Below are 21,664 nucleotides of genomic sequence, written 5' to 3'. Positions count from 1 at the left end.
TCCCATCGCAGAACCCTGAGCTCGCCCACCAGACTACTACAGGAGACCCCTAACTGGTCTCCTCCCCGGGGCCCTTCAGCCTCCTCCCTTCCCCCCCGCGCCCTTCATTCCCGAGTGACAGCAAGTCTGACGTCACGCTCCTGGTGACACCTCCGGCGGCTCCAAAGCCTCCAGCTCGCCTTCACATGCCTCTCCCCTTGCTAGAAACACCCTGTGGTGTTTGCCTTATAAACGCCTCCTGGTCTTTCAAGACCCAGCTCCAGGGCCATCTCCTGTCTCTCGCTTTTCCTGACGCTCCCGAGCGGGACGGACTGACCGTCCACCCGTGTTCCCACCAAGGACACCGCAACGGTTATACTACCTCCCCCACGGCCCCTCCTCCCCCGACACCGTCAGCTCCTTCAGTACCGAACCCCGTCTCGTTCATCTCTCCACACTCCCGCAGGCCAAACCCGGACCTGGAGGAAACTACGCCCTGGACAAACACCTGTGGAAGCGAATTACTAGTACTTTTTAATCTCCCTGGAGCCCAGGACATAGCTGGGCAGGTACTCAGCTTTCAGTGAAGCCTGTCTACAGGAGCCTCGCACCTCTCAGGTCAGGCATTCACCACAGAGCAGGCCTGACTGTCAGACCGGGCAGAGGGCAGCAGTGACTCCGGCTGCCACAGTGACCAGGAGCCGAGTCTGGCCGACCAACTCCGGGTCTGGCTGAGGGGCGGAGCAGAGGACGACTGACAGGGTAATATGGGCCGACTGAGGGAAGTAGCCCAGTCTGGCTGACTGACAGACTAACCGAAGGTAGCAGCGCGTCCCAATCGACCGCCCGGCGGACCACGGGCAGGAAGAAATGACGGCCAGCCTCGTCACCTTCCCAGACGAGGAAAGACACCGAAGCAAGCGCAGCAAAGACGCCCAGCACGCGCTTCCCGCCTCTCCTCACGCGGAGGAGGACGGGAAAAGGCTTGGCAGGCTGCGAGCCTCGCCGAGTGCGCAGGCGCGGCAGTCTCTCACTCTTTTCCCGCCCTCCCCGAGGCCCCGCCCCCTCCCCGTAGGCCTGCGCGAGCTCCGCCGAGTGCGCGCGCGCAGCAGCCCCATTTCCCCGCCCCTCACGTGGCTCCGCCCTCCCACTTAGGCCGCCGGGAGCTTCCCGGAGTTGTACACGTGCGCGCACTCGAGACGGCCCTCCTAGTCACGTGACTCCCGGCTCCGCGCCGTCTCAACTCCAGTCTTCCCAAGTCGTACTGCCAGAGTCTGGCGTTATGGCTGCCGCCATGTCCTGCGCCGCTTCTCTCGCCGCACTGTTTCCCCTTCTGTTCCTCCTGCTCCTGTCCGCCCCGCATGGCGGCAGCGGCCTGCACACCAAGGGCGCCCTTCCCCTGGATACAGTCACTTTCTACAAGGTAACGGGGAGGGGGGGGAGACATCGCGCGCAGATGCAGCCCGAGCGCCCGGGGGAGCGCGCATCCACGGGGGACGCAGGGGACAGAGGGCTGGCAGGAGGTGGTCTGTAGCGACGATCCCGGGGCTTCCCACCACCGTTTAGGACTGGTGGACGCTGGGCCGGGGCCGTACCATGACCATGGGGCGTACATGATCCAAGGTCCCCGCGCACCCTTGCCTTTGCAGTATTTGTATTTGCTTCCTCTTTTGCAAAAGAGCTGCAGAGATGCAGCCGAGAGAACCGGGTGTCCCTTCCCCTCACCTATGGGGAGAGGGCGGTGCCGGGCGAGATCCAATCCTGGAGTCCCAAGTGGGAGACCCAGAGGGCGGTGCGAGGCGGACGCCACCCGCCTCCCGGCTGTGGTGGGGCGGGAACCCGGCGTGTTAGCGTGCATGTCTGTGGCCCTCTCCCCTTGGCTTGGATTGCAGCCTGCTTTGCAATATGCAAACTATGTCCAGATATCCTGCGTCTCCTTGAAAAGTGCAAGCGTTAAGAATAAGGTTCAGTTCAACCACCCTGTAGGGAGTATCTCGGGCCAGGGGACAAAATGAATAAAATCAGGTCAAGGCATGGAAGGATTCGCCACTAGCTCCCCCTCCCCTGCCCTCATTTACAGAATTTGGGGTTCTCGCCTGGGTAAAGGGACTTGGGAAATGTTGAAGGCTGAATGCAGTCCCAACGCCCTCCTCTTGCACCTGTCTTCACCCACTGGCAGCTTTTAGCTTCACCTAGGAGATGAGGAAGTGTTGAGATAGAGCCAGTGGTTTTATTTTCTTAATTTGTACCCATTGCTGGGAAGTGAAACCAAGAAGTGGAGCTCTATATCTATCTCAAGTGGCTGAACTCTTCCTATTTTCAGAAGGGTTCTTTGTCGTTGATTTGGCACCTGTGGCCCATTCAAAGCAAAGTTTCGAGAATTTAAAAGTGTTGTAAGGTACACCCCACAGTACCCTATGCTTTGGGGGCCTTTATTGGCAAAGTGACACCTCTACTCCCCAAACATGGGAATGGGATAACATGACAGATCATGTGACTTAGAGGGAAACTGCTGCACTGTCAAGTTGACAGTATTTCCTAGTCAGTTGGTGCCTCTCCATCTTTACTGCTACCACCCTGGTCTAGGCTGTCGTTGCAATATCCTCTCCTCACTGGTCTCCCTGCTTTCACTCTTGAGCCTCTCAGTCCATTCTCCAAACAGTAGCCACATCTTACATGATCTGACCCTTGTTTCCCTCTCCTCTCATCTAACCATTCTCCTTTTTGTCCCCTCTGCTCCAGCCACACATGCCTTCTGTCCTTTGAATATTACTGCCTTAGCTCATTACTAGCTCATTACTGCCTTAGACCCTTTGTACTGGAAGTTCCTTGTGACTAGAACATTCTTTGCTCAGTCTTTGAAACGCTGGTTGCTTCTCATCATTCAGGCTTTGGTTAAATGTTACCTTCTCAGAGTCCTTCCTTGATTTCCCCCTCCCCCAGTCTAAAGTGCTAGTCACATTACCCTGTTTGATTCTCTGTAGCTCTGTACTCACCACTGATTTTTTTTGTCTGTTTTATCGTCTCCCACACTAGAATATTATATGCTTATGAATCAACTACCTTGTCTGTTTTGTTCACTGATCATCTGCACCACCTAGCGGGTTACCTGTTACATAGAAGATGTCAATAATAATTTGTTGGGTGAATAAACAAATCTTTTCTCCAGTCTGTTTCTAAATCTCACTCTCTTCCATCACTCTTGGATAAAAGGGGAGCTTCCTAGTGTTATTGTATCCAGGGGTCTTGTTCTGTGCTTTGCCTTTCAGTGATGTCCCATGTCTTTTTTTTTTTCCTTGCCCTTCACCATCACTAGAAATAAGAGACCCTGTCTGTTTTCTTTACTGCTGTGTTCACTTAGAACGGTGCCTGGCACATGATAGGCCCTCAGTACTTTTTTATTCAATGAATGAATAATGAATTCATCTGTATGTTGAAGAAGCAGGTTACCTAAATATAGGTTATGTTGGACCCAATTCCTGCATGAGGAAAGGAGAGAGATTTCTAAAGCGATTAAGAAGTACAGACTGAGTAAAAGAAAAACAAAAATTCGTTGTGCAAATGTTTGCCATTCAAAACCATTCTACCGATGGCTATGAATGGTGAAAGTAAAAGATGGAAGCCTCTCCATTCTATTTTAGTAGACCACTGTATGATTATTAATATTATTCCATAATACAAATGTAGGCCCCTTGAAGGTAGGGATCCATTGTTTGCACTTTTAAAATTTTTTCCCCCTAGACATGTAGCATCTGCTACCAAAGCCTGCCCTAGTTTTGTCTATTTATTAAATATTTTCGGAGCATCTGCCACATGCCAGGCACTTTTGGGCACTAGAGATACAACAGAAAACAGGTCAGACAAGGTCCTTATTCTCATATATGTAAATTCTTGTGGAGAGGACAGACAACAAACAAGCAAATAAGGATTTCAGCGAGTGATTAATGCAGTGAAGAAAGCAGAGAATGGTCACGTGATAGCGTATGATGGAAATGAAGCAGCATTAGATGCTGTGAGGGAGGATGCCTCTCCGTTAGGAAGGGCCATTTGCACTGAGCTTTGAATGACAGACAACCATGGACAAAAACAGGGAAAGGGCATTCAGCCAGCAGAGACCGCAAATGAAAAGGCGCTACGTGGGAATAAGTTTGGTGTGTTGAACTGAAATAAGGTCATTTGGGCCAGAGGGATGTGATCTGATTTATATTTTAAGTCTTCCCTGCTTTTAGGCCGTCAGAGCTCAGACTTTTAGGGTCAGTGACCACTTAAAGATTACCTGTTTTGGTGGCTTCCTCCCTTCCCTTGTGTCTCTAGGCAGTGTTAAATATTTTTTAAAACCTAAAAACAAATGGACATCAGCACACAATAAGGAACAAGGACTAACAAAAACTCAAATGATGTCAGCTTGACTTAATTATGATAATGATTACCTGTGATGAAAAACTGACGGGCAGTGATCACTTTGATTAGAAAAACAAAAAGTTGTAGGAGGAGAGGAAGGCAGTATTACTGACAAAGGCAGTTTGTTAGATAAAATCTGTGCATTGGAAGAAATCATCAAAAGAAAGTCCTTGGGATACCTCAATAAGTTAAACATAGAGTTACCATATGACCCTGCAGTTCCGTCCCTAGGCATATACCCAAAAGAAATGAAAACAGGTGTTCAAACAAAAACTTATACACAAATGTTCGTAACAGCACTATTCATAAATAGCCAAAAGGTGGAAACAACCCAGATGTCCATCATGTGATGAATGGATAAACAAAATGTGGTATATCCATACAATGGAATATTGATTTAGCCATAAAGAGGAATGAAATACCTTGAAAACATTATGCTAAATGAAAGAAGCCAGTCACAAAAGGCCATGTATTGTATGATTCCATCCGAGTAGACAAATCCATAGAGACAGAAAGCAGCTTAGTGGTTGCCAGGGGCTAGGGGGAAGGGGGACTGGGGAATGACTGTTTAATGGGTACCTGGTTCCTTTTTGGGTGATGAAAATGTTCTGGAACTAGATATTAGTGATGGTTGCACAACATTGTTAATGTACTAAATCCCACTAACTTCTGTACTTTAAAATGGTTAAAATGGTGAATTTTATGTGATGTTAATTTTACCACAATTAAAATAAAAATCTTGGCCATGACAGTTCAAGAACTAGAGATCTAGCCAAAGGGAACTGTGGTCTCCGGAGGGGATATTGTCCCAAGCCTGGTCTCAGCATCTTCCCATGAGCCCTAAAATTACGGAGTTCTAATTCTGGGCTCCCTAGCTAAAGCGTCCTCCATGGTGCCACCTCCTTTATAGACAATTGGTTGGTTGGTTTTTGTCAGATTTCTGGTTCAGTGTTTACTGAGAAAGGCCCCTTGGGATGATGGGCATGACAGGGGCCAACATAGTGTGTGCTGAGGGTCTTCTTAGCCTTACACAGAGAGCCACTGGAGGAGAAGGCCTTAGTACATTTACAGCTTTGCTTATTCTATACGGGGTTGTATATGTCTTTGACTAGTGTGAACAAGTACCTAATGGTGGGGTACCCAGTGCATAGCAGGCACCACTAAATTGTTAAATGAATCAATGGGTGAATGAATGAATGAATGAATATTAGTATGGGAGAGGTTGTCTCCCTTGTGGGCTTGGTTTCCACTCTGTTTCTTAAACAGGGGTCCCTTGTGAAAGGGAATTAGCCCCAAAAGTCTCTGGAACCCCCGACTTGCTCAGCTCTATACACCCTCAGGTTATCCCCAAAAGCAAGTTCGTCTTGGTGAAGTTCGACACCCAGTACCCCTACGGTGAGAAGCAGGATGAGTTCAAGCGTCTGGCTGAAAACTCGGCCTCCAGCGATGATCTCTTGGTGGCAGAGGTGGGGATCTCAGGTATGGACAAGTCCAGGATGACTGGGGAGGGCAGAGAGGGAGGAAGCTAAGAATTATTTTCCTACTAGTAGGGGGAATACCCAGTGCCTTTGTGTCTGAGCCACACACAAGGAGTGTAAATGGGGTCATGGCCTCTCAAGGAGTCTAGTACCCATGGCAAGCTTAGCTTGAGCAGATTCTGTGACCACAGAACCTCGCTCAGCCTTGCAGGTGCCTGAGGGGAGGGAATCCACCACCCTTCACCCTCTGCCTCACACTGACATTACTCCAAGTTCTCTGAGAACTTGGAGCTCTCCTTGCAGGAGACTGTGGTCAGGGTGGGGGCCATGCCTCCTAGGGGACAGCGTAGTCAGTTCCTCCATCTTCATTTAGCTCTTTTGTACCAAAACTATTGGGTTTTGGCTTTAGCTCAAATCCACCAGAGCTGTCACTAAACCAAGGGCAGCTCTCAACCACCATAACAACTTTAATAATAATAGTTGCCAACATTTAGTGGTTTACAGTCTGTAAAGATGTGCACAGACATTGGATTTTTAGTCTTCACTTGAACCCCACCTGAGAAGTGAGACGCATTATCTTCATTTTATACTTGAGGAAAACCGAAGCTTCAGTGACTCCTCGGGCTTTGGGGTAGGAAGTGACTCATGCAGAACTCCACCTAAGTATTTATTCCTGAGTGCAGTGGGTTCTTCCCTCTCTCAGTTTCCTCCCATCTGGGATGCCTCGGTTCTCTAGTAAGCTCTAGAGTCTGGTCCTGGGTAGAGATAGCTGTCACACTGCTCCAGGGCAGTCGGTCAGTTTTGACTCAACTGCGAGTCCACTCCCTTGGGCCTTTTAGAATAATAATAATAGCTGACATTTATCAGATGTTTGCTGTGTGCCAGGCCACTGTGCTAAGTGTTTTACGTGTATTTCATCCTTGTGGCAACTCTTTGAAGGAAGTACTATGACCCCTATTTTTCAAATGAAGAAATAGAGGCTTAGAGTAACTTGCTCAAGATCGTAGAGTTTAAAGTGGCAGAGCTAGGATTGGAACCCCACGCTTCCTCTACTACTGCCCTGTAACAGGTGGTCTTGGCCATTTCTTCTTGGCAAGGTGTAAGAAACCAGTTGTTACAGCATCAGCCCTTGGGACTGCTACTGCCTGTTAGGAAGGACATAGCCAATACTAACAGCTACCACATATTAAGCACTTAACTCTGCCAGGTTAAGTGCACGTATCCCCTCATTGGGTCCTCCCGGCAGCCCTCATGTGGTAGGGGCTATGTTCCTTATCTACCACATGGTCCCTTGCTCACTAAGCACCAGCCAGACTGGCCTGTGTAATCCTTAACTACGCCCAGCTCATTCCTGCGTCAATGCTTTTGTACTTGTAGTCCTGTCTACCTAAGACACTCTTCTCAGATCTTCACGTGTCTGGCTCCTTGATATTCAGGTCGCTCAATTCATGTCATCTCCACAGAGAGGCCTTCCATGACCACCTGAAGCGGGCCTTCTTACCCACTAACTCAGTCACATCACCCTGTTGTATTTTCATCATGGCACTAATCACTTATGTTCATTTGTTTATTTTCTCTCTTCTCATCCTTAAAAGAATATAAGCTCCTTGAGGTCAGAGAGCTTGATACTCTTAATCACAACTACATCCCAGCACTTAGAACGGTACCTGGCACATAGTGGGCATATAATAAATATTCAGAAGAATTCCCATTTTTCAGATGAGGAAAATGAAGTTCAGAGAGGTTAAATGACTTGATTAATGCCATATGGCTAGGAAGTAGCAGAGGAGGAATTCAGACACAGCCAAGATGATTCATCTCCCTCTCAGCCCAGATAGGCCTTCTGACAATCTCCTGCCCTGCATTCATCACGGTCTTGCTCCTCATATCTGGTTTCTGTTCACAGATTATGGTGACAAGCTGAATATGGAGCTGAGTGAGAAATACAAGCTGGACAAAGAGAACTACCCAATCTTCTACCTCTTCCGGGATGGGGACTTTGAGAACCCAATCCTGTATAATGGCGCGGTTAAGGTTGGAGCCATCCAGCGCTGGCTAAAGGGGCATGGGGTCTACCTAGGTATGCCTGGTTGTCTGCCTGCATATGATGCCCTTGCTGGGGAGTTCATCAGGGCCTCTGGCGTGGAGGCCCGCCAGGCCCTCTTGAAGCAGGGTCAGGAGAACCTTGCAAGTGTGAAGGAGACTGAGAAGAAGTGGGCTGAGCAATACCTGAAGATCATGGGGAAGGTCTTAGACCAAGGTGAGGACTTCCCAGCATCAGAGATGACTCGGATCACCAAGCTGATTGAGAAGAACAAGATGAGTGATGGGAAGAAGGAAGAGCTCCAGAAGAGCTTAAACATCTTGACTGCCTTCCAGAAGAAGGAGGCGGAGAAGGAGGAGCTATAAAAAGGCACTCCAGGGTTTGGCGGGGTGGGGAGGGGAGAGTTACCTGCTGGCTGTGAGACCCTCCTGGTATATAAGGGAGTGGTGGGAAAAGTGGCACTAAACCAGAAATCTGAGGGTGCCTGCACATTGATGCTGATGTGACCATGCTTGGGATATCTATAGCCAGTCTGGGTATAGCTGGAACACTTACTCAGATGGCTTGTGAAATCGCTCTCAGAAGGAATTGGTACTATAAAGAAGAGTGTATGGCCCAGGTCCTTGACAGGTGTAATTCTAATCCAATTAAAGTTTCCATGTTTTGGTTAAGTGGACCTGAAGCCATTCAGTTGTCTTTTACAAATTATACTTTGGCCTGTGACCTGCTTTCTTCTTTGAATTTATTTTTTAATCTAAGCTTGTATGGATTCCACTCTACCAGGGTAATAGACTATCCTGGTAACATTGTGGAAACCAGTCCCAGCTTAAAGCCTACCTTTATTACTTTCCACTGGTGTTCAGACTCAAGTGGATTGATTGTGGGTGATAAAATGCATTGTCCGTTTTCTGGTCCTTAAAATTGAATAGCAACATTAACGAACTTCAGTGTAATTATTTCCATACTCCATGAGATACATATAGCAAATTCTTAGTTTCACTGATATGATCAGGTGGGGTTTTTTAGAGTTGGATTTAGACAGCTAAATGATACAATTCAGTCCAATATGAAAGTTTAAAAAAAGAAAGGGATTGTTTTCTATCTAAGTTACTTTGTCACTGTCAGTTATTCCGTTAAGTACCAACTTTTAAAAAGCAGAGTGGGAGAGCACTGTGCTGACTTTCAAACATGTTCTCAGGAGTGATGAGCAATTATCTGCAATGGTAAGCTTCATGATAACATCCCCATTTTCATATTTAACTATTGGAAAATATCAAACTGCAGCTCCTGAAATATGTCTAATTGCACCCACATAAAGAAATTTAAGTTGAACAGAGTTGGCAAATAAAACCTTAAATTGTTTATATTCCTCCATTTCAGCCAGATTGGTATTTAAAGTCACTGGAAACAAGAAATGCAGTCAAATCCATGTGTAAATTGGAACAAAAACAATTTTTGTGGTAGCTTAGGTAGCTTAGGCTAACAATTCAAATCAACTAAGTAAAAGATGTTCAAACCTAAATGCCTACCCATAGCTAGCATAGGTACTCGCAACACTTGACAAAAGAATATAACTATTATATATTTGGCCCAACAATTTCAATATTTCTCCTACTCATTATTTCAATTCTAACTGAAAATTTTGGAAGATCTTTTTGGATGCTTCTCACCAGTAAACTTGCTTTTGTTCTAGTTTTTTCTCACCTAACACACGGTCACTTCCAAAGAACTGAGTATTCACTGTCTTATGGAAATTAGAGTAAGACAAATGGCAGGTCAGGAAAGAACTCTAGAACTAAATGCATCCACGGTCCGTGAATGTGGTCTCATCTTGATTCTCAATTGTGAGAGGAATGAAAGAAAAGTGACAACACATCCATGGGTACTTCATTGGATAGGTCTGGGCTGGGCATCGTTATTTATAGGGTCTTTTTTTGTGTGTGTGTGTGAGGAAGATCAGCCCTGAGCTAACATCCATGCTAATCCTCCTCCCCCTGCGGAGGAAGACCGGCTCTGAGCCAACATCCACCGCCAATCCTCCTCCCCACTTTTCCCCAAAGCCCCAGCAGAGAGCTGCATGCCACAGCTGCACATCCTTCCAGTTGCCGTATGTGGGACGCGGCCTCAGCATGGCCGGAGGAGCCGTGCGTCGGTGCGCGCCCGGGATCTGAACCCAGGCTGCCAGCAGCGGAGCACACGCACTTAACCACCCGCACTTAACCACCGGCGCAGGGCCGGCCTATAGGGTCTTTTTTTTTTTTTTTTTAAAGATTTTATTTATTTATTTTTTCCCCCCAAAGCCCCAGTAGATAGTTGTATGTCATAGCTGCACATCCTTCTAGTTGCTGTATGTGGGACGCGGCCTCAGCATGGCCGGAGAAGCCGCGCGTCAGTGCGCGCCCGGGATCCGAACCCAGGCCGCCAGTAGCGGAGCGTGAGCACTTAACCGCTAAGCCAAGGGGCCGGCCCTATAGGGTCTTGAATTGAAGAAACATGGGCTATTGGGCAGGACTAGATTATCATACATCAGAGGCTTTTTGTTTCAAATATTTTTCATTAAAGGTGGGCCCTAGTTTCTAGTTTAGAGTCTGAAGTAATTTGCATATGCCACATAAAATTCAGTCTTCCCTGATACTTAAATCAAATGGATTCTTAAGTCTACTTCTTAACGTCTAATATTCTGGCTCCAGTGCTGCTAATCAGACTGTTAATGAAGGCTATGGACTGGCTTCCCAGAATCAAAAAAGTATATACAATTTTAAGGGAATTTCCAGATAACCTGAAACAAATGAGACCCTGGGTCCAACACGAAGAATCCTGTTCTAAGGCACTTGCAAGTTATCTCAAATAGTGTCAAGAATAATTTTAATTTACAAATAGTCCTTAGTAATTGGTGCCACAAAAAAAAATGTTGCCATTAGAATCGCATCAGGAGAGATTGATTATTCAATAGCGAACCAAGATAGAATCTGGGGATTTGAATGTGGCCATCAAGATTAAGAATGTGAGGGCCGGCCCCGTGGCTTAGCGGTTAAGTGCGTGCGCTCCGCTGCCGGCGGCCCGGGTTCGGATCCCGGGTGCGCACCGAGGCACCACTCCTCCAGCCATGCTGAGGCCGCGTCCCACATACAGCAACTAGAAGGATGTGCAGCTATGACAGACAACTATGTACTGGGGCTTTGGGGGAAAAATAAATAAATAAAATCTTTAAAAAAAAAAAAAAAAAAAGATTAAGAATGTGAGATAGTGTGGGAGGATTCTGGATTTTAGCTCAATTCATCAATGCTCAAGAGTTTGAATCTTACCCAACCAACCCTTACCCCACTGGGTGGTCTTATGTAGTAGCCTTATCTGCAATGACTACTTTCCTCATATGTAAGGTAGTACATTACCTGGGACCCACTTTTACTGGGACATATGGAAGCTGGAGACTACAAAAAAAGCTCTGTGCTTCTCAAGCATAAACTGCTGTAGATACCCCACAAATAATTTTTATAAGCATTTGGCTTACAGTTGCTTACCCTCCACTGGTTACTATGAAATACATGTCTGCATCGAGGCAGTGACAGCATCTAAAAAACAGGGAACATAAAAAAGTGTAAACCTGAGCCCACCCTTTGGGGAAAGTTAACAATGGCAGCGAGGTATATCCAAGTACCCACCTTTTGTTAAAGGAAAAAAGAAGGGGATGGAGTTAATTCATATCTACAGAAGCAGGCAAAAATGGACTTTTTTCAGGGCTGAGGTAAGGGCATTTAATATCACAGGACAGAAAGGAAACTAGGAGAGGAAAAACAAACAGCTCTCTCTTCTTTCCCGTTAGCAGTGTGTCTGACTGAATCAACTTCTGATCTCAGCCTGTGGGTTCGCATACTTTTGGATAAATCATCTCATCAGCCTGTCTGAAATCTTGCAGTAACTTCCTACTAAATTTAGAAATCTCATTTCTTCCCCTGGCTACCAAGTCCTGACTGCTCGGATCCCCTCTCCTTTCTATCTCAATCTCCACTCCCTTCCACTGCGTCCATTAACTCCCAGCCACTTGAGCCTTTCTTTTTCCTTTTTTGTCATTGGAACATTCTCAGCAGTTTCCTGCCTTGGGACCTTTGCTCTTGTGTTCTCTTTTCCATAGCTGACTCTTCATCCTTCAGGTCAGATGGCACCCCTCAAGAGGTCCTCTCATGCCCCAGTTTATCACATACCCTGATTTATGTTATTAAACAGGACTTAATTACAAACTAATATTTATTTTTATTGTCTCTTCCCCCACCTCAGCCATTAGCTAGGATATTGGGTCTCATTTACCATTATATCAGGAGAGCCTCGAGTGGAATCTGGCACATAGTAAATAAGTGCTCAATACATATATGTTGAATTAATGAATGAAGGTACTACTTTCAAACACAACAACTAGGAGCCTGGGAATAAAAATTTTAAATTCAAAAATATTACAGTTTTGCTGGGAAGTGTAATGCTCAATACAAAGTTGGGATGCACTATATCATTTAAAAGGTTGTGGCTTCTAGGAATCCAAATATGAACCAGGCAGAGATGCCAACTTAAAATGAAAGTGTTTATATAAATTAACCCATCCAGTTTAACACAGATGTGCTATATGCTTCACTTAATTCTGAAGAAGAATATATACTGCCCATATTAATAAATCACATCAAATAAGTAGGAAGAGTTTCAATAACAAGGCCATAGATACATTGAAACCCCTTTTTATATTAAAAGTTAAAATGAAAGACAAATCCAGATTGAACATAGTGATTGCAAAATATAATGCAATTTTGAACAATTAAAATTATGAAAATATACAAAATTGATGGGCAACACAGCTAGGCATTTGTACATTTTCCATTATGTGGAGAACACTAAAAATTTCTTTATCTTTTATCCACATCAGATAAATGATTTAAACCAAATGTTTGCTTTGGAGAGTCTTAAGATCTCAGTAGTATAAAAAGCAGTAATTTTTCAGTCTGTAAACAGTAGTCGTATTTTTTCTCCTTTTTTTTTAAATATCAATTTACCACACAAAAACAAACAAAACAAAACAAAACCCCACACAAACCAAAAACAGCAGCAGCAGCAATGGGTTATTTGGGAATTCTCTTCAAATACCAATTACGTACAATTGCTGGAGAGGGTGCTTTTTACTCATGTAAGAATATATATATATATATTTTTTTTTTTTAACTGTACACAATTTATAGTGCATGACAGTTTCCAAAAGAATAGATCAATAAAAGATATTGGCCATTTCTGCATAATTTCATTCTTTTTACAATTATCTCAAAATGTAAGGTTGGATCTAATTGAAATGCTACATTTAGTAGGAAAATCAGCAAGTAATAAAGGAAGCATAATCTCGACAGAACATTGTCACTAAAACCAGTAGAGGTCCCAGATGCCCCTGGGGAAAAGACTAGTCAGGTAGACCACTGGAGTCACGCACTGTCCCTGAGGACCAAGGCCAGCCCACTGAGCAGGTATGCTAGATTGATCATGGTCAGTTGATAGACTTGTTTCAAAGAGTATTTCTATGTACAGTATTTTTGGACAGTCAAGGAAACATCATTTCAAGAACACATGCCATACACACACACCCCCACCCCCATACACACACAAAGTTCTATCTAAATTGGCCAGAGTTTTATGAAATTATGATATGTTGTCATTATATTAGATTTGGAATCAATCAGAATTTTCAATTTCTCTTGTTCAAGGCAGTTCTTCCTTTTGGGATGGGGTGTGACAGCTGTGGCTACCAATTTACATCAAAAATAATTTTTTCAAATTACTTGATGGACTGGGATTTCCAACAAGTCTTATTTTGAACAGGTAATGTAGTAATTTTCTTAAAAATTTCCTTGGAAGTTTAAACAGTTATTAATTACCCTATTGAATTTGGAGTCTAAGAAAGTCAAAACAAGAGGACAAAATGTAATTGCTTTGCATACAGAGATTTTCCAAGTTCTCTTTTGGTTGCTTTTAAAAGAAAAAGTATCACATTTCACTGGAGAAGTGAGTTGCAAAGGACCTTTAAGGTCTTCAAGACCAATCCTCCATCAGATGTTTGAATGTCCTCATCAAATTCATTTCTTTGCTCTTACAGAATTAATAACTTTAGCGGTATGTGGGTAACAAAGACCAAAAACAGAAGCAGATTCAAACACAAAGAAGTTATCAAAGCAATGGTATGAACTGTTTAAGATTTTCAAGAGCAGTATTTATCTTCCTTCAGCCAACCTCTGAAGCTATAGTCTTAGGGAGCTCCAGGTGGACAATGTAAACACCATCCTGGTGTAATTCTCAAGTTTGAAGAAAACCAGTCTGAACCTCAAACCAAATGGATAACATTTCTTTTGCCAGCCTAAAACTTAAAACCTAGGTTAAGTCCATAATATACATTCCTTCCCTCCTTCCCAAATCCCCCACTTAAAAAACACTAGAGTATTAAATCTTTATTTTCAAGCATATATATATATATTTATAAATATATATATGCTTGAAAATATACATATATATGTAAAAGAATATACATATATATATATATCTCACAAAACCAATGACATTGGTATTAGACTTGCCTGCATAAATTATATACACCTCTCTTTAACAGTGATTCCCATCTTTCCCAAATGGATCAGACAGCAAGCTAGTCCTCAGCAGGCTTATAAGTGGTCTGTACTGCCTTCCCCTCCAAACAACTGTAAGTTAACAGAAGCCTACCTGTGATTTAACTCTCACAGGAGCTAGGATGGGGACATCTTGGCTATCTGGACTATTAAGCCAAAAAATGAACACCTGTGGTAGTGTGAGCGGTGCCCTTCAGGGGCAGGTGCTTATGCCCAGTTTCATCTGAGGCCCTTTGGGTACCTGCCTTGGGTTCTGTGGGAGCCAAGCAGCTGGGGAAGCCTCAAAACTAAAATGCTAATGTGGAAAGAGGGCCTGCTTCCAGCCATGGTCCCCTTCTACTTCTGCTTTCTGCTTCCTAAGGCTCAAGGACCAGACCAAAACTCCCACTGCTATAATGGTAGGGCCATTCAGCTGCTCTGAGGTTGATGCTTTATGCTTAATTTCTATTGCTGCTTTTATGGACCCCACCACCACCACCATCACCAGCACCAGATGTGTCTGGTGACAGAAGGAAGAAGAAAAGTGGGGTTCTCTTGTGGCTGCCATATGCATATGAACATGTATAAAAAGTGGTCAAACCCAGATGAGGGTCCTGCTTCTGGTTTATATACAATAATTTAATCAGTTGTATACATTTAATCTTAAAAAATTAATTCACGATCAAAGTCCTTCATGCATTTTATGAGGAAGTTCTGGATTAAAATGATGGTCAACCAGATGTAGCTTTTGTCTGGAAAGATGATGTCATTTCTGTTGTAGAGTCATCAGTGCTCATGGTTCACACTTCCTTAAATTTTTAGTTTCTTTGTAGTCTCAAGTCTTTTTTTCAGCAGCTCCCCAATTTCCAGAAGTGAGTGCAGATAACTGCTCTGCACCTTTCCTTGCACAGTCTTTGAAAATTTTCTCTCTTCCTACAAAGAGACAAGCATTAGTGGTCTTGCTCGGAAAGCATTCTCCCAGATTATAGTTCCTCAGATACAAGTTAAAATTACCGTTACCTTTGGTCTCACTGCAAGCTCCATCAGAAAAGAGTGGGTCATTTCCAATTTCATAAAATGCAAAGAAGGCTAAAGCTCATCATAGATGTATATTTTTCCATGTGATTTTTCACTGACACCCTGTTGCTTTGCATTATTGTTTCAAGTAAACTTTGTAAAGTCGAAAACCTGAGATTTTTTTTTGTTATAATTTTATTTATTTATTTATTTCCCCCCAAAGCCCCAGTAGATAGTTGTATGTCACAGCTGCACATCCTTCTAGTTGCTGTATGTGGGACGAGGCCTCAGCATGGCCAGAGAAGTGGTGCGTCGGTGCGCGCCTCAGATCCGAACCCGGGCCGCCAACGCAGAGCGCGTGCACTTAACCGCTAAGCCATGGGGCCGGCCCCGAGATTTCTGATTACTATTTTTCATCAAGAAAAAAGGTAGGCAATTATTACTAAGTAGTTTAGATATATAATCACTATTATTTTGTTATGAGCTGTACAAAGTGGAAAAATTGAGATTTTTGATTATTAGTTTCATCGGAAAAAAAGTAGAATTTATTATTAATTTAGACATTACCACAGCCACTTTTTAAAGGCATCAATTTACTGGTATCATCTTTTCTAGTTACCATATTGACAGGTTTCCCTCCATATTGACAAAGTCCATGGGTTCCAGAGGCCAAACAACTAAAAAAGACCAGAGCTTTCCTAAGCCTACTCAAATAGGTGAGTTAAATATTGCTGCATATTTGACCTGTGGTAGAGACCACAAAAGGTAAAGGGGATGGAGTGTTCAAACACAGAAAGGAGGTTGGCTGAGAACTGGTTAGGTCTACGTGAAGTTGGCAGTATTGTGCAAAGCCCAGAAGAAACCAGGTAAGCACAGCTTATGACCCAACATGTGCATCAGAGGGTAGGTACAGGGGCCGGCCCCATGGCGTAGCGCTTAGGTGCTCGTGCTCCACTGCTGGCAGCCCGGGTTCGGATCCCGGGCACGCACTGACGCACCGCTTGTCAGGCCACGCTGTGGCGGCGTCCCATATAAAGTGGAGGAAGATAGGCATAGATGTTAGCCCAGGGCCAGTCTTCCTCAGCAAAAAGAGGAGGATTGGCATGGATGTTAGCTCAGGGCTGATCTTCGTCACAAAAAAAAAAGAAAAAAAGAAGAAGGTAAGTACAAATACATTTCATTCAGTACTATACATAAAAACAAATGTACAGAAACAAACTAAAATGTCCAGTGGCTATGGTATATTCATATTTTGAATACTATACAGCTGTTTAAAAGAACAAGATTGATCTATATGCATTAGCCTGAACAGATCTCTCAAATATAAGGTTGAGTGAGGGGCTGGCCTGGTGGTGTAGTGGTTAAGTTTGCATGCTCCGCTTCAGCAGCCCAGGGTTTGCAGGTTCGAATCCCAGGCGTGGACTTATGCAACACTCATCAAGCCATGTGTGGTGGCGTCCCATACACAAAATAGAGAAAGATGGCCACAGATGTTAGCTCAGGGCTAATCTTCCTCAGCAAAAAGAGGAAGATTGACAACAGATGTTAGCTCAGAGCCAATCTTCCTCACAAAAAAAAAAAAAAAAAAGGTTGAGTGAAAAAAAGCCAAGCTTCAGAATAAAATAGTGTATCATTTACTTTTAAAAACCTAACAGGTGTTAGAGTACATTATAAAGTTACATTAAAACCAGATGGGTTTTTTTTGTTTTGTGAGGAGATCAGCCCTGTGCTAACATCCGCCAATCCTCCTCTTTTTTTTTTTTGCTGAGGAAGACGGCCCTGGGCTAACATCTGTGCCCATCTTCCTCCACTTTATATGGGACGCCGCCACAGCATGGCTTGCCAAGCAGTGCGTCGGTGCGCGCCCGGGATCCGAACCAGCGAACCCCGGGCCGCTGCAGCGGAGCGCGCGCACTTAACCACTTGCGCCACCGGGCCGGCCCCAAAACCAGATGGTTTTTAAAAGATACAAATAGTATTGTGTATTTGCTCTATGAGTATAAATGCAAAAAAAAAGGTCTTGGCACACAACCAGTTTCAGTGGATACCTCTAGGGAGGAGGAGAGGGACCAGGACCAGAGGTAGTAGTCCAGAGGCCTTATTCATAGTGTTTCAAGTTTAGAAAGAAAAGAAGGAAAGAAAAAAGAAATGAACAATAATGGAAATTAAACTGAAGAGTTTTTTTTTTTTTTTTACCCAAAGAAAGTACCCAGCACTATATGGATCCTATATTTGGTGGCTGGTGCTGCTCAGTATATTATATGTATTGTGACTTTAACACAAGTAGGCAATATATAAGGCCATTACTGTTTTGTTTAATCCTCACTATAATCCTATGAAGTAGGTATTATTATGACTTGCATTTTACAGATAAAGGAATTGAGGCCCAGAAAGGGTAAGTGACTTTCCCAAGGTCAAAAGATGAGGACAGAGCCAGGGCTTGAATAATCTAGAGAGTAGCCCAAAGTTAAGGATAACCTCTACAATAATCAAAACTGAGAAATCTTATACCTCATTTCAGGAGGCAGATAGCTCTTTTAACAAGAACCACCACTCAGTAGTCTCAACAGCAGGGCTATTGTACCTATCACCCTTGTATCTGCCAGTTCTTCCCACATACCACGTGCTCTGGCTCTGCCGACTGCCTCAAGGTGCCCCACACAATTCACTTTCCTGCCTCCGTGCTTTTGTCTGGGCCTCCTTCTGCTTGGGATTCCTTTCCTCCATTCTTGTCTGCCTGGTGAAAACTCATCAATCTTCAAACATCCCCTCTCCAGTGAGACTCTTTTTGACTCGCTCAGATTTTTGTGCCTATATCATATTTCCAATTTAGTTAAGTAATCTGTATGTATCTCTCTACGCCCAGGTCTTTGATCACTATATTTCTACAAGCATTTAGTCTAACAACAGTGAGCTCAATAAATTTTTATTTTCTTATTGAAAATCGTAAAGGTACCCAGCAAAGCCCATAAAACAATGTGACATTTGTTCAAGTGTGCGATCTTTAAGATTTTTTCCTTTTTTTTAAATAGGTACTGTAATTTTACATTTTTGTTTTTTTAATAGTATTCACTATAAGGGGATGGGAGTTTGGAGTAGATGAGTTTAGGTTTGGTTTAAAAAGTAAAAAGTTAAATAGCTCCAAATCTACTATAAATTACCAGATTTCTTTGTATGTAAAAGTGTTCCAAAAGGACCAGCAAGTCCCTCTCCTTTCAGAGTGATGTGCAAGTGGCAGGTAGAAGGCAAGAATTCTACCTAGGACATACCTATTTCTCAAGGATTCAATTATTAGGCCTTTACTGGGTACCCAAATTCCTGGATTTCATACAGGCTAATGGAAGATACAAATGTGTTAGAGGAATACAGAAGAGGGAGAGGTGAACATGGACCTGGATGGTGGGACTGGCACTGATTGATTTGGGGCTGGGAACTGGGAGGTGCTATTCTCTGTTTTCTAATTCTCTTATAACGAACATACATTTTGTGTGTAAAGAAAATAGTGAAATACTACACAGTGGTTAAAAAGAATAAAGTAAATAAGTACTCATCTATAATGATCTAGATACTAAGTACAAAAAGCAAGAGGGAAAACCATGTGTATAGTATGTTATCACTTGTGTTTAAAGGCGAGAGGTGGGACGGAGGGATAGAAAGACATAATATGCTTATAGATGGGTTATCTAACTCAGGAAGATTGCACAAGAAAGTATTGATAATAGTGGTTCCTTTTCGGAAAGGGTAGTAGGGAATGGGTCAGAATGGGAGGGAGACACTTCACTGTATATTCTTTCTTTACACTTTTTTACCATGTGCATATTTTACTTTTCAAAACAATGTAAGGCTTAAAAAAAGGAAGACAAAAATACTAAAGAACTAAATAATGCATCAAGTAGTATTTCTAATCACCACTGAAGTCTATATTCATTCTAATGTACATAGGAAAACAGCTGAAGTTTTCATTTGGCTAAAACCAAACTTTTAGTTTCACATCTCAGCATGTCTGCTTTGTTTAATCAGTCTTGGGAAATGTTAAATGCTCTGAGCCCCTTCCCTCAGTAAGCCTCTTGTTCAAAGAACTAACATGTTGAAGCTTTACAAAAGAGGGGCTTACAATCTTTTAAAGCTGGTGTGTCAAGCAAGATCCCATCCATTCCCTTCCCTAGGAAGGTCTGGTAGAAGTCTCAGGCTAGGATGATGGCTGCCCTCAGATTACTGGAGGCATTCCCTCATCAGCAGAGGCTTGGGTGAGGCAAACTACTCAAGGGAAGCATTCCCTCAAGATCGGAGTTTCATCACTGGAGCAACTAGCTAGAAACAGGTGGCTCCACCATTGCCCTTCTGGCTCCTATCAAAATCATACACCAGGTTACTCCAGGCTAGTGACTGCTAACTCACCTGACACCATTAAGTCTTCAATTATTTCAGACTGAAAGCTTTTAATTTTTTTAAAGAATCCACATTTTAAAGGCAAGACTATACAGGGATTTTGCAACAAAATTTTAAGAAGCTAGCCTACAATAATTATTAGGAGAAATCTGATGACTGGTACCCTTGATACCATACTTGGTTCCATTCCTTTTTGGGCTGGCTTGCTCTAGCCTAATTATGACTGACATAATTATTTCTGATGTCCAGTACTCAGGTGATAAGTGCTGGGGTGGCAAAGAAGCCAGCCAACGCAGCAGCAGGTAAATTCTCACTCAAGGAGATTGTCCCTGGATCTCAAAAGTATGGCTGGTTTCCTCTGACACTCAAAATAGAGTCAATACTAACTCCATTCCTCATCAATTCATCAATAGTATTCACAGTAAAAGAACAACCCCAGAAACGTATAGAAAGGAGGGAAAGGGCAGGGGGAAATGAAGGGAGAGGGAAACCCACCACCACCAACACAACAACAAACTACTGCCAGGCACCTTCTAATCACAAGTCCTATGAAGAGAGAATGTTGAATTGAAAATTAACTTGTCCTTGTAATAAAGATAAAAATATTTGAATATCTACATATAACTAATTGCTGATCGCCTACAGTCTCTTACCAGTGAGAAAGAAGTGTCTTCTAAAATAAGTTCTTCAAGTTTAAGTGCAATTAGATGTGTTTCAAGCCCTTTAATATGATCCACAACATTGGAAATTAAAGTCTGAAGCCCAGTAACATAGTCTTGGAAACTGGTAAAGACAGGTGGCTGGAAAAAAAAGATTTTTAAAAAGTTGAAAGATTATCAAACATATTTCTCATGCTTATACAACATAAGCTATACTAATTTCATGCTACAGCATTACTTAATGCTATTAAAAGTAACAGGAAACGGACCGGCCCAGTGGTGTAACGGTTAAGTTCATGCGCTCCGCTTCAGCGGCCCAGGGTTTGCAGGTTCGGATCCTGGGCGCAGACCGACGCACAGCTTATCAAGCCATGCTGTGGCGGCGTCCCATATAAAGTAGAGGAAGATGGGTACAGATGTTAGCCCAGGGCCAATCGTCCTCAGCAAAAAGAGGATGGGCAACAGATGTTAGCTCAGGGCTAATCTTCCTCACACACATACACAAAAAAAGTAACGGGAACGGATACAGTTTGGGATATAAAACAGTCTCTCAAATCAAAGTAAATTTAATTGCCACCAAATAATGCTAACTCAGCAAGGATGACTTAAGCCATTTTTGTGTGTGTATGAGGAAGATCAGCCCTGAGCTAACATCCAATGCCAATCCTCCTCTTTTTTTGCCAAGGAAGACTGGCCCTGGGCTAACATCCGTGCCCATCTTCCTCTATTTTATATGGGATGCCGCCACAGCATGGCTTGACAAGCGGTGCGTCAGTGCAGACCCGGGATCTGAACCTGCGAACCCTGGGACCACTGAAGCAGAGTGCGCACACTTAACCACTACGCCTCCATGCCAGCCCTAAGCCATTTTTTTAAAATGAGGTTTTATTTCACTCTGGGGAACTGGAGATGAAAGCCAACAGAAAATATCTTAGTTGGTCATTACTCAACTTTGGGCTGGGGATCTCCTGGAACACTAAAGAAGATAAGAGGAACCAAGACTTCATTTCTTCTCTTTATGTCTGAGATTTCCTCTAATGTTAATAACAGAAATAAAATATTCTAAGTTCTAAT

General features: G+C 43.5%; 2 protein-coding genes across 3 annotated transcripts in view; one reads left to right on the top strand and one right to left on the bottom strand.

Moving 5' to 3' along the window:
• The first annotated feature begins 1,168 nt into the window (after positions 1-1,168).
• ERP29 (endoplasmic reticulum protein 29) lies at positions 1,169-8,625 on the top strand. The gene is made up of 3 exons (XM_004429967.3): positions 1,169-1,402; positions 5,721-5,859; positions 7,765-8,625. The coding sequence occupies exons 1-3, from the start codon at positions 1,262-1,264 to the stop codon at positions 8,265-8,267; spliced, it is 783 nt and encodes a 260-aa protein (XP_004430024.1). The 5' UTR covers positions 1,169-1,261; the 3' UTR covers positions 8,268-8,625.
• A 3,985-nt stretch (positions 8,626-12,610) lies between these two features.
• NAA25 (N-alpha-acetyltransferase 25, NatB auxiliary subunit) overlaps positions 12,611-21,664 on the bottom strand; it is a 70,228-nt gene continuing 61,174 nt past the window's right edge. For both annotated transcript variants that reach the window (XM_004429966.3, XM_087424202.1), the window contains exons 23-24: positions 20,585-20,731; positions 12,611-15,458 (exon numbers count right to left, since the gene is read on the bottom strand). In XM_004429966.3, the coding sequence (XP_004430023.1) occupies positions 15,336-15,458; positions 20,585-20,731 (270 nt within the window). In that variant the 3' untranslated portion in view covers positions 12,611-15,335. The remainder of the gene's footprint in view (positions 15,459-20,584; positions 20,732-21,664) is intronic.

This window comes from Ceratotherium simum, chromosome 35 (assembly GCF_057802395.1).
Source record: "Ceratotherium simum simum isolate JZ-2026a chromosome 35, ASM5780239v1, whole genome shotgun sequence".
Taxonomy (NCBI): domain Eukaryota; kingdom Metazoa; phylum Chordata; class Mammalia; order Perissodactyla; family Rhinocerotidae; genus Ceratotherium; species Ceratotherium simum.
The sequence above is the reverse complement of the archived record's forward strand: the minus strand, read 5'-3'. Positions and strand labels throughout refer to the sequence as shown.